The sequence below is a fragment of the Grampus griseus genome, assembly GCF_964374135.1.
Source record: "Grampus griseus genome assembly, chromosome: 11".
Lineage (NCBI taxonomy): Eukaryota > Metazoa > Chordata > Mammalia > Artiodactyla > Delphinidae > Grampus > Grampus griseus.
In genome coordinates, this window is record NC_139005.1 from 62,548,277 (window position 1) to 62,562,329 (window position 14,053).

The 14,053-nt window shown below is 35.0% G+C and overlaps 1 protein-coding gene across 3 annotated transcripts in view; it reads left to right on the plus strand.

Annotated features, from left to right (window-relative positions):
- Positions 1-14,053, plus strand: part of NAV3 (neuron navigator 3) — a gene marked incomplete at both ends in the record, with an annotated part of 362,535 nt that overhangs the window by 138,620 nt on the left and 209,862 nt on the right. For all 3 annotated transcript variants that reach the window (XM_082666667.1, XM_082666668.1, XM_082666669.1), the window contains 2 exons: positions 772-844; positions 4,702-4,885. In XM_082666667.1, the coding sequence (XP_082522793.1) occupies positions 772-844; positions 4,702-4,885 (257 nt within the window). The remainder of the gene's footprint in view (positions 1-771; positions 845-4,701; positions 4,886-14,053) is intronic.

Below are 14,053 nucleotides of genomic sequence, written 5' to 3' on the forward strand. Positions count from 1 at the left end.
ATGACTCACAAAGAACTGGAACTTTCTAGTTTCCTACATTCTTTTAAAAAGTCTTAGCTATTTAACTTTGCTACATAATGCCATAACTAATACTGAAATCAACCCATGAATTAACATAAATTAGTCTTTTTTTTTTTTTTTTGCTTCTCACCCTAAATGGTTAATCACTGGCTATCATGTTGCAAGGAACTGTTCAAAAGCAGTGGCATCACTCTTTTAAATTACAAAGGCAATACCTATATTTAAGCAGAGAATTAGCAACTGTAGAAGTACAAATACAGTTTTTAAAATAAAGAATTTCTATGATTTAGGATGAAAATATGCTTCATTTCTTTCATGTATATCAACCCTTATCTTTTGGCATACTTACCAAATATTACTGTTCGAATCTCAGTTACCCACATCCTAGTATTCTAACTCACAGAAACAGGAGTCTCCTCCTATTTGGATACTTTAGTTGAGACTTGTTTGTGAAGCACAAAATCAGTCTGGTTTTATGTTAAGTAGGTGGGTTGCTAATCTGTAAGAATGCCATTCTTGGTCAGGCCTTTATGAATTGTTTGTAAGTACTGAATCGGACAATGCAATCTTTATATTCATTCTGCAGTTAGCCAAAATAATTCTAGTTAAACTCTGGTTAAAGATCTCTAGTATGAAATGAATGTAAAATATTCATTCTTTCTTTATCTTTCTCTCTGGCTTCATTCTAGCTCATTTATTTATTTAAAAATAACCTTCTAAGTTACTTTTTCACTGCTTTTCATGTTGCAGATTGAAAATGTTGATGTCTGCCTTAATTTTCTAGCAGCCAGAGGAGTAAATGTTCAAGGTCTATCTGCTGAAGGTAAGAAAAAGCACAGTTGTCACAAATGGATCCATGTTTGTAAAAGACTTTTTATAATGCTAGAAATGTAAAGTGGGAGTACATAGCCCCTAATACAAGAAAGGAAATCAGTAAAGTTTCCAAAATAATAGAAACATAAATTCAATGGTTATTAATGTACGCCTTATTTAGGTATGTTCCAGATTTTGCCAGAATTGTTCTTTACATTACCGAGTATATGGGAGGGGGACATACTAACAAAATATCTTTATGTTATTACCAGTTGGTAGTGTTTGTAGAGTCTTAAGTAGATGGATGGATAGATAGATAATGCTGGATAATAAATACAGTAGATAGACATAAATACAGTTAAAATAGTGTAATTAATGCTCAAATATTTTATCAATAACAATTCTATAATTTGATCAAGTTGGTAGTCCAAGTCTAAATATTTGTTAATTTTAAATAAGTCATCAGGAGTTCTTACTTAATTAGCACTAACAGTATTAATAACTGTTCTTTGTAAAGTCCTTAAAATTATTAAATGTTTAAAAGATCATCACTGACATTGAAATATAGAAAAGTGGAAAAAGAAAACTAGATCTGTTATTTTTTTTTCTGCATTTCTTTTTCTTCCACATATATTTTTAGGAAGCCTTTGCAAAATTTTCAATTTAGTACTATTAACAAAAAACAATTGCTAAAGTTATGAAATACCAAGTCCTTTGAGATCTGTATCAGCAACAACCATTTTTAATTAGAATTTTATGATTAAACACTTTTGACAATTTATGTTGCTTCTTGTTTCTGCTACAGTCAGTTTACTCTGAAAAGCCTTTTTCCCCCACAGATAGTAGAAATATTAGACAATTCTAAGCTGTTCAAAGTTTGCTGCCATTGGAAAAAGAGGAATTGTGTGACTCCTGAAATATTATGGACATGTACTAGAATTATTTACGTTTGTCAATTTTTCTTCACTATTTAAATTTCAAATTTCTTTAATCCTTTATCTGTATATGTCATCATGATGTTTAATCTTAAATTACATATTTAATGGCAAAAAACTTATGTTCAAATCTAACTCATGGTTCTGTTAACTTAGAATAAAATTTGATAAAATCCTCCAGGATAATACTTTACTTTCTAAGTGGTTAAAGTTGGTGAGAAATGTTACCATTTATTCGTTTTATGTCTCTTCCGTATAACATGACATCTTTTTGTTTGGCTTTGTTTTGTTTTTTCATATTCTTTTTTTTTTAAAACATCTTTGTTGGAGTATAACTGCTTTACAGTGTTGTGTTACTTTCTACTGTATAACAAAGTGAATCAGCTATACGTATACATATATCCCCATATCCCCTCCCTTTTGCCTCTCCCTCCCATCCTCTCTATCCCACCCCTCTATGTAGTCACAAAACACCAAGCTGATCTCCCTGTGCTATGCAGCTGCTTCCCACTAGCTATTTTACATTTAGTAGTGTATATATGTCAATTCCACTCTCTCACTTCATCCCAGCTTACCCTTCTCTCCCAAACCCGTGTCCTCAAGTCCATTCTCTACGTCTGCGTCTTTATTGCTGTCCTGCCCCTGAGTTCCTCAGAACCTTTTTTTTTTTTTTTTAGATTACATATATATGTGTTAGCACACGGTATTTGTTTTTCTCTTTCTGACTTACTTCACTCTGTATGACAGACTCTATCTAGGTCCATCCTTTTACTACAAATACATCAATTTCATTTCTTTTTATGGCTGAGTAATATTCCATTGTATACATGTGCCACATCTTCTTTATCCATTCATCTGTCGATGGACACTTAGGCTGTTCCATGTCCTGGCTATTGTAAATAGGGCTTCAATGAACATTGTGGTACATGACTCTTTTTGAATTATGGTTTTCTCAGGGTATATGCCCAGTAGTAGGATTGCTGGTTCATATGGTAGTTCTGTTTTTAGTTTTTTAAGGAACCTCCATACTGTTCTCCATAGTGGCTGTATCAATTTACATTCCCACCAACAGTGCGAGAGGGTTCCTTTTCTCCACACCATCTCCAGCATTTATTGTTTGTAGATTTTTTGATGATGGCCGTTCTGACTGGTGTGAGGTGATACCTCATTGTAGTTTTGATTTGCATTTCTCTAATGATTAGTGATGTTGAGCATCCTTTCATGTGTTTGCTGGCAATCTGTATGTCTTCTTTGGAGAAATGTCTATTTAGATCTTCTGCCCATTTTGGGATTGGGTTGTTTGTTTTTTTGATATTGAGCTGCATGAGCTACTTGTATATTTTGGAGATTAATCCTTTGTCCGTTGATTCATTTGCAAATATTTTCTCCCATTCTGAGGGTTGTCTTTTCGTCTTGTTTATGGTTTCCTTGGCTGTGCAAAAGCTTTTAAGTTTCATTAGGTCCCACTTGTTTATTTTTATTTCCATTTATCTAGGAGGTGGGTCCAAAAGGATCTTGCTGTGATTTATGTCATAGAGTGTTCTGCCTTTGTTTTCCTCTAAGAGTTTTATAGTGTCCAGTCTTATATTTAGGTCTTTAATCCATTTTGAGTTTATTTTTGTGTATGGTGTTAGGGAGTGTAACATGATATCTTTTATTAACATAAACCTCTTGCTTTTTATTTATCTCCTAAAAATATATGAATGCCCAAAATGATTTTCTAAATTGATTAAACATGCATAGTAATAAAATAAGAAGTTAAAAAAACCTCTTTCAATAAGATCATTCAGGTTTACAGGAGAAAATTAATACTTTCTCACTGTAGCTTTATATTGAACAAGCCAACACTTATATGTTATGACCCCTGTGAGGAAGATTGGGGGCTTATAACAATTCAGCCTCATTTTATATGAATAATTCCACGGCATAGTGTGTGTGGCATTATAAACCATCAGAGAGCAAGAAATCTAAGTAGTTTATTAATGTTTCTAAATTCCAAAAAGGAGCCGTAAAACCTTGACCTCAAAGGAGGATATATTTTATTGCCAATAGCAAGTTTCAGTTGAATTATGATTATAGGTTGTGTAGCATTATATCAAGCTTTACTTGCATCTCGTTTTCTAATTTTAAAATTATAACTGCAGGAGGAAAATGTAGGCTCATGTTGTAGCCTACTTTGTGCATTGAATTTTTTATTCAATATTAGAAAAACTTACACAGGAGCCCCATGTGTTAGAACTAGGAATTCCACTTACATTTATTCAATTATGTTATCTAAAGTCACGAGTAAGGTGATCTTTAATATTTATTAATATGTAACATAAATTAAAAATAAAAGAATTGGAGCATTAAAAATGGATACCTATGATGTAGTCTGCTTTTTGGAGGACATATACATATATTTTTGAAAATAACTTGGTTGGTGGGTGATTTAGAATTGTGCTAACAGTTATAAATCTAGTTGCTATTATGAGGTGCACCCGTAGCATCAGTATTTATAATGTAGGACAACCAGCATTTAAGTGGCTTTCTTTCTCTAGCTCATAGCCACCACCGTGTTGGTAACAGCTGTGTGTGTCTGTGAGGGAAGCAGAGTGCTAAACCAAATGATTAGCACAAGACTGACAGCCCATCCATTTCCATGAAGAAACTAACTCTAGAAAAACTGTCATTCAGGGTCAGCAAAGAACATCACTTGAGTAAGCTTTGTTCTCTCTACGCTTCATCCCTTCCCTCTCTCCCTGAAATTTCCAAGCTATTTGGAAATGCTAGCGTGTTTCAGAAAATCAGATTTGCTTAAATCTGTGACTGAGAAAATCAAGTTGTATTTCTGTCTCCGTAGATTTAGCCTAAGAGAATTGCTTCTAGAATTTCATTTGTAAAAAATAATCATTTTCTATGATACTGTTTTTATATTTTCCGCTTGATACAGAAATAAGAAATGGAAACTTAAAAGCCATTCTAGGGCTGTTTTTCAGTTTGTCTCGCTACAAGCAGCAGCAGCATCATCAGCAGCAGTATTACCAGTCCTTGGTGGAGCTTCAGCAGCGGGTCACCCACGCCTCCCCTCAGGCAGAAGCCAGTCAGGCCAAAACCCAGCAAGATATGCAGTCCAGGTAAGGAAGGGAAGCGGGGAATGTGTTTAGAATGAATTTCTCTTGATACAGCTTGTTTTTAATAAGTTTTTGTTTGCGAGTTTGGAAAACATCTTTATATAGTTGTATCAAAGTGATGGGATTCTTTGATTAGCGTTATAGAATTTAAAACCACTTTTCTATTGGTTGGACGACCAACACTTATCACTTTTTAGGTGAAATTTGTGTTCGTTTTCTGAAGGTGATTGTGGTTTGTATGAAAATGTGTGAAATGTCTTTCTTGTCAGTAGTATATCAGAGTTCCTTCCTTCTACACGTTACTGTTTAGAATGTGCTTTTTGAATCCTAGTCTCCAGTTGTGTAGTTTTCTTTGGTTGATGCTTTTGATCGATTAAATCGTTACGTCTGTCAAAAATTTCAGGTCTGTTAAACACAGGAGTTTGAGTGTTTGGGAACATACCATTTTGATGTGAGATTATCTGTGCATGCACGTGCGTGTATACGTGTGTGTGAGTTTCTATACACACATTGTTTGTCTGACTTGAGTCTGTGGGTGCATGTAGACACAGCGGGTGTGGGGTGCTGGCAAACCACTGCAGCTTCCTTTACTCTTTCGTTCCTGCCTTTTTTCCAGTTTGGAACTATATCAGTCATGATTCAGCTAGAGAAGCAGAATCAGTAAGAAACAGTGCAAACAGATTTATTTTAAAGAATTGATTCACATGATAATGGGGTCTGGCTAGGCAAGTCTGAAATCCTGAGGGCAGCCCAGCAGGAAGACAGGCTGACACTCTTAGCAAGAGCTGAAACCGCTATAAACTGGTGGAATTTCGTCTCTCAAGGAGGCCACACTCCCACTTTTAAGACCTTTCAAGGAGTGAGTCAGGCCTACTATCCTAGTGATAATCTAGGATTATCTCCCTTACATGAAGTCAACTGCTATGGACTTTAACCACATCCACAAAATGCTTTCACAGCGACACCCAGATTGGTGTTGAGTGGAACTAAATAAACCTAGCTAAGTTGGCACATCAAAAAATGATCACAGAACGTAATTAAGTTAACAGGTTTCATGCAAATTACTCATATGTTTCTGATCAATTTTCGGGTTATCAGATCATTAGCTCTATGGCATACATAGCTATGATCATTTTTCTTAAGGAGGGAGAATGTCCAATATGAAAATACTCTTTTATCGTCTACTAAAATATACACACTGTATCACACATATGTAAATATTTAACTTTTTCCATCTTAGAAGCCAAGCCTAAAACCTAATAATACAGTTTGCCTTGAGTTTGTTTTTGGCAATTAGTATTGACTGAGAAAGCTAACATAAAATTCCAAGATACATTCACAAACCACTTCCCACTTATTGTCAATATTCAGCAGCTCAGAAATCCCCTTCTCTTTCATCTGTCAACCATCCCTCACTTCACATTAAGCAATGTTTCTGTCTCTGTACAGCCATGTAAACTCATTTCCTTTGGCAAATTTTACTCATTAGTGAATTATTAATAAAGAAAAATCACAGTTTCACCAAAAAATATGGAGTGTACTACAAAGGCCATGGAATGATAAGGGATATTTGTTTTTACTAAGTAATGCAGATGTGCTTCTGTTCTTTAAGCTTGTCTTGGTATTTTGTGATGTCATGTGAAATTGTGCAGGAATCAAAGTGAAAAAAACATTCTCTACAGTATAAGTTCTTTAGATTTCCTTAAGAATAGAGAAGGAGAAAAAATAAAATATATTTTTTATTATTAATCTTTTTGGGGAAGTGGTGGTTGGTAGAAAGAGATCTAGATTTTGAGAACTGCCAGAAATAATATTTCCTAGAGTTTGGTTTAAGTCATTTGAATGGACAAGAAACAAGAATGGTAGCTGGAAAAATATAGGAAGTAAAGTGGTATTGTGCAAAGGATGTTGACTCTGGAAGTGAGATGAGATATCGTTTGTCATTGCTTTCCCTCACTCTATTTCTGTATGTGCCATGTGGAGTTTCTTGCCCCACATTTCTCAGTGGTTATGACCCGTTGGGGGAAATTTTTTTCTCTTCTTGCTGGATATGCATGGATATTATGAAACTGTATTATATTTTAAAATATAGACCTATGTATAATAGGCATGGTCATTTTATACCATCTTGGGGAGAGCTATCTTATTTTTTTTAAGCTATCTTATTTTTTTTAGCTTACGAAAAGCATTCTTTTCACCAGTGTCCTTTAATTCTGAGATAGACTCTTAAATAATTTTTTCTTTTGATAAATTGGATTTGATTACTTTTGGGATTGTTAATTTAATAAATGCAGAGTAGTGTAGTACTTAGTTAGCACCATGATAAAGAGGAGCTCCAAGTCTTCATTTTAACAGAATTTATTCTATGTTTTGGAGAATGGTATATTTCAGACATTAATACTTATTTCCATTTGTATAGATTTGACATAGTAAAATAGTGTATGAATTATAATCTATGTGAACTTAAATATAACAATGTACCTAAGCATTTTTCAAAGCCTGTATTGATAGTGTACATAGGAAAGGAATAAGTGTCTATACAATAGAACCAAGATAATTAACATGGAAAAGAATCTCAGTGACACATTATCTTCATTTACATGAGATGAGAGTCATAAATCATGATTTATGAAGCCTTTCTGTGATTCCAAAGCTCTTCCCAAGTGGATAGCTTGAATGACTGGTGGCTATATTATTCTGGATATTTAGCCAGAAAAATGTTCTTGTATTTTTCTCTGTAGACCTAAAATAATTTTAGTGCACATTGTTTCATGAGAGTATTTTTGTTTTGTTCTCTTTGTTTATTTAAAGTAAATTGACATAACTCCACAATAATTTCCACAATATTTATTTTATACATTAAGAATTGCTAATTTGTTTTACTCTTTTGAGAATAATCCCAAATGTTTTCAGTCAATTTGAACATCTTTCATTTAAACAGACATTTTGATCTAAAGGTTAACAAGTAAAATATACAAGAGAGAAAATAAAATGTGGACCAAGAGACATAGAATGTGGATAACAAACTCTCCTCTTCTGGCTTCTCAGCTTCCTCTCCACTCTTGAGTGTGTGTGGGGGGGTTTGTGCACATGTGAGCGAGCATGCGTGCCTGTGTGTGTCCTGTTCAAGGACTGAATATCTCCTTGTTAAGAGCTTACCTCTAGGGTTTCCCTGGTGGCGCAGTGGTTGTGAGCCCGCCTGCCGATGCAGGGGACACGGGTTCGTGCCCTGGTCCGGGAGGATCCCACATGCCGCGGAGCGGCTGGGCCCGTGAGCCATGGCCGCTTAGCCTGCGCGTCCGGAGCCTGTGCTCCGCAACGGGAGAGGCCACAACAGTGAGAGGCCCATGTACTGCAAAAAAAAAAAAAAAAAAAAAAAGAGCTCATCTCTAGAATCAGACTGCCTGCATTTTGGATCCCAGTTCCACCACTTCCTAATTGTGTGACCTTGGGCAACTTACCTAACCTCTCTATGCTTCAGGTTCTCATCTGCTAAAAGGGTATAAAAAATGGCATCAATTTCATGAAATCGTTCTGGGAGTTCAGTGGGTCAGTATCTACAAAACTCTTTGAACATACCTGTCAGATGTCACTCTTTTGCTCAGAGCCCTGCCATGGTGTCAAATAGACTAGGCTTGCTCCCCGCTTAGGAAATATGCTGTAGCTGATTCCTTTGCCTGGAATGCTCTTCCTCTGATAGCCACTTGGCCGAATCTCTCGCCTCCTGCAAGTCAACTGCTCCAGTGTTGGCTTCTCACTGATGCTGACCTTAACTTCTCTTTTAACACTGCAGTGTGCCCATCTGCACTCCACATCATGGTTGCTGTAGTTTTCCTTCTTTTCTGTAGCTCTAACCCCTCTCTAACCTACAACTTATTTATTATATTCATTGTTTATTATTGCCACTTCCTCCCCTCTGGAATGTAAGCACTGTGAGGACAGCAGTATTTTTACATTTTAACCACTTCTGTATTTCAAGGGATTAGCCCAGAACCTTACACACAGTACGTCCTTAGTAATGATTTCTGAAATGAGTTAAGTAAGAATGAATGAACCTTTATTATAGCTGCTTCTAATTTTAGGTAGGAAAACTTTCTAACATTCACAATTGCAATGGTACGTCATTTAAAATGAGAATTGTGTGTATTACAAAACTGCTATAATAAAGATAAAATGTTCTTGATTCTTAGGTGGTCATGATATTGAACTACAGTTAGTTTCAGAATGATATGTAGTGGAACCATCAGACCTTATCCAAGTCTGATGGAACTATTTGCTTCCATCCTTGTTGATGCCTGACTATATACCTCTTTGGTCTTTTACCTATTTATTATAAATATTTTGTTCCCTTTGTTTTCTGGCTATCATTCATTAATTCACTGCTATCAGTGTTGCTACCTCTGTGGAGTACCATTCCTTTACCAATATGTGGTTTCTGTTTTGCGGGATAAGAAAGCAGATTACCAAGATCATTAGCATTTTGGTACCACGAAAAGTAATAGGTAACATGAGTGAAGTGTTTGGGCTATGAAATATCATTGATAGCTTAAAGCCTTGCATGTTTATAACTCCTGTCTTCTCTGTCATGTTTGGTTTAGACAACGAAAGAAGATATCTGATCTAGGATTAAGAAATGATGCCTCTAATTTGCAGCTAGTGCAGAGTTTAAAATTTTTAATTAAAGGCTGGTTAAAAAAATGAATGCCACAACTAATCCGACACAAATGTATTATCTTTAAAATGTCCAAATTACTAATTTGTTTTGTTAATAAATAATATTAATACAGAAGTCCTTACCTCGTCAACATAAACTAATATTACAAAGGGAAAAATACTGTTGAAAGACCTGTGTTCTGAATTAACCCTAAAATGACATATGGTTGATGTAAGTTTAGTGATGACATGTGAGGGCAGTCTTGTTCCTTGATCACTGATCTGTTTATCATTTGACTTGAATTATCTACTTGTAGTATGTGTATTAAAATAAAGCTGCGACTCATTCTAAATTTCCTCAGTCCTGCAACAATCTCAAAAATTCGAACATATTTCATATAAAAATTAATTTTTCTCTATTTCAGTGATCTTTGGAAGGACTTAACATAGGTAAAGTTGAAACATTTTGCTATATTAAAGAATGTTAAGTATCCTGTTTGCATTTATTTAATATAAAATATAAAATCAATTTCTTTTATTTTTCTGGCGCTTCATTTTATTTTGAAAAGAGTATATTAAAGGCCCTTTGTCTAACCAACTGGAAAGAGTATGAGAACTGTTTTAATATAAAGTACTAAAAATCTTATGTAAGAGTTGTGATCATAGTTATCTTCTATAGGCATTAACCAGGAGATGGGGAAAATAGTACTTCTTATTCAAAAAACAAGGTAGACATGAATCCTATAATTTTCAAACTCAGAAAATTTATTTCCATCAGTAAATATGTCATAGACATTCAGGATATTTCTGCTAATCATATTTTTACATATGTGAGTTTTGGCAGAATTCTAGTTGACATGAAAAGTAACAGAAAGTTCAATTTCACCAAAACTGTACACAGTGCCTGGCACATGAGACCAGCCAGCACTGAGCAGAAATCATGTCATGAATGTCTAATTTTCCTGAGAATATCTAGTAAAACATTATAGTGAAGGAAAATTATAAAATGAAAATTCATTTTTCTTATGTACTGGTCTGGTTATACATGAGATGTTAGGGTAATAGTATACATAAAAAATGTTTTCTATTTGCTAAAAGTTTAAAAAAGGGAGGTGATTTTCCTTAGAATACAGGCCTTTTAGCTTAATTTTTGTCTACATCATTAAATGATTTCCCATCCCGTTATTAAATAGTTGGTGAATTGTACCAATCCCAAAACAGTGATTTTTGAATCACATGAACACGTATTTTTATATTATAGAGAATTAAAACATGTAAAAAAGAAACACAATGCATGTGAAAGTGTAGGTAAGAAATTAGATAGGTGATAGAGTGTTAAAGGCAGTGGTAATAAGTCTTTCTCAACTAAAATAAGAGCTATTTGGGGATTTGGGGAGATTATGGTCTCCACAGAAAATCATTTGCCCTTCTGCTTTACATTTGGTAGGAGAAAGTCAAGAATGTGTCCACTTGCTGTTTAGATAAATTTGCTCCTTCCTATAGGACTCACAAGTCAAACTGCAAAATCTCTGGGCACGTGCTATTTGAGTGACTTGTCTATTCCCTTTGCAGCCCCTTCTCGAGGCTCCCATGACCCCTGCCACACACATTGCTTTTGGAGCCTTCTTCCATGGAGGACATTTGCCTTCCTCTTTTCCAGGAAACATCATTTCCTTCTGGGAGATTCACTCTGAAACTGGGATGGTTTACAGCTTTTCAGCCTGGGGTTATAAATCTTGAGAAGTATATAAGGAAGTTTAATTTAAGATGACAGGAAGGCTCTGGTAATTTAAGCCCTCATGAACCTGGCTTCAATTAGTTGCTTAATTGAGCTCTGTGTTGTGGCCTATAGTGTGCTCTTCATAAAAGACAGTGAATCAATTAAACTTTAAAGAAAATGAAACAAACAAAAACGACATCTATGAATCTCCTTTTAAATAACAGAATTTTTTATTTCTAGAGAGAAATAAATTATTTTATTTATAAAATTTATATTTATAAAGAAATTATTCTTTAATTGACTGATCAAGGAAACCAAGAGAGGGTGTAATACTAAGAGTATGCACACACACACATACACACACTGCTTATGTTCTGTGCTTCTAGTCCATTATTTTCAAAGCTTGACAACCACTCATGGTTCTGTTGTTATGATGAAGCAGCATATGTATAGTGTTGGTTATTTTAGAGTCAGGCAAACATGGTTTTCAATTCTGCCAACCAATTCCCAGTGATGTGGCATGAGGCAAGTAATTTTAACCTGCTCAAATACGAGGTTTCTTACCTCATATTAGAATAGTGGTAACCTTCTCAAAAGGGTATCGAGAAGACCACCTGACATAATTTGTGTTTAAAGTTCCTCCTTAGCACAGCACTTAGCATGTAACAGGCACTCAAACCAGCCACTTTCATCTTTCCTCCTCCCACTTCTAGTTCATATCACATATATAATGAAATATATTGACCCACATTAAAAACCTCAAGTCAGCTTCATCACTGTTCCTTCCTCTCTCACTTTCTCTGATCAATTCTGTCCATTACACTTCTAACTTCTATTAAATACATAAATGTAATTCAAAGTAATAATATCTTTATGATTTAAAAATGACGGCCCAATGCTCAGACCTTCCCAAGCCTGGTCTAGCTACAGAGAGGTAACCCCATTAATTATTTTAGGTATTTCCTTTAGTAAGTATTCCCTTATAGCTAAATAAAATACTACTACCACTAATTTTTATTCATTAATTTGATCATTATCTTTTGATGTACACACTCTCCCATCTCTCCCATCCCCCATTAATATATTCAACAAATGTTTATTAAGCACTTAGTGTGTTCCAGGCACTCTTCTAAGCGTTGGAGATACAACAGAGGACAAAAGAAATCGAAGAATCCTTGCCCTTTTGAAGCTTACATTTAGTGATAGACAAACAATTAAAAATTTAAATATGTACTAGTAATTGGACAGCTGATGATAGAGAGGCATAAATCAGAAAAGGAGAAATAAGATGTGTAGGAGCCATATTTCTGCACATTTCAACAGGCTTCTGGGAAGGTCCTCACTCAGATGATACTGAGCAAAAAGGGTCATAGAACCAGCAGTTCCATTCCTGGGTATCTATCCAAAAAAACCCCAAAACACTTATTCGAAAAGATACATGCACCCCAGTGTTCATGGCAGCATTGTTTATAATTGCCAAGATATGGAGATAACCTAAGTGTCCATCAACAGATGAAAGGGTAAAGAAGATATTGTGTGTGTATATATGTGTATATACACACACACACACACACACACACACACACACACACACACACACACAGTGGAATATTACTCAGCCATAAAAAAGAATGAAATAATGACATTTCCAACAACATGCGTGGACTTGGAGGGTATTATGCTAAGTGAAGTAAGTAAGGCAGAGAAACACAAATACTGCATAATATCACTTACATGTGGAATCTAAAAAAACAAAACAAACTAGTGAATATAAAGAAAAAGAAACAGATCCACAAATGCAGAGAACAAACTAGTGGCTACCAGTGGGCAGAGTGAAGGGGGAAGGGGCAAGATAAGGGTAGGGGATTAAGAGGTACAAGCTACCATGTATAAAATAAATAAGCTACAAGGATATATTGTACAACACAGGGACTATAGCCAGTATTTTATAATAACTATAATTGGAATATAACCTTTAAAAATTATGAATCACTGTGTTGTACACTTGAAACTTATTGTGTATCAACTACACACTTCAATTTATTTATTTATTTATTTGTTTTAGAAAGTAATTCTAATTTATTGGTTATCTGTTTTAAATAAATATAGCAGTGTGTACATATCAATCCCAAACTCCCAATCAATCCTCCCCCTCCCACCCTTACCCCCTGGGGGAAGTTTGTTCTCCAAGTCTGTGAGTCTGTTTATATTTTGTTAAAAAGTTCATTTGTATCAATTTTTTTAGATTCTACATATAAGTGCTATCATATGACATTTGTCTTTCCCTGTGTGATTTACTTCACTTAGTATGATAATCTCCAGGTCCATCCGTGTTGCTGCACATGGCACTATTTTATTCTTTTTAATGGCTGAGCAATACACTTCGGTTTGAAAAAAAAGAATAGGCCATAGCTCCTTTAATGATGCTCTAGAGGGATGTCAGTCCAGGTATATTGAGAGACCCCTCTTTGCTGGCATTTTTTTTCTTTGATTATTCAGTTATTATAGTTAAAATCGCTTCTTGTTTGTTTGGATGGTTAATTGGTTTGTTTGTGTCTGGCCATGGAGTGGTCATCAATAGTAATTGACATGGATGTTCGATTAATCTCCCTCTTTTTATATCCCCTTCATCTTATCTGAAATTTCCTAGTCCAGCCTCCCTCGTTCTTACAGACTGAATCCTCCCTCCATGCGTATAGTAGGATGAGGCTTCTGTGTTCATTTTGATGGAGAACACATGGAGGCTATGTGTTCCACATCAAAAATACTTCATTTATTTTCAGTTCTCCAAAAGCTGC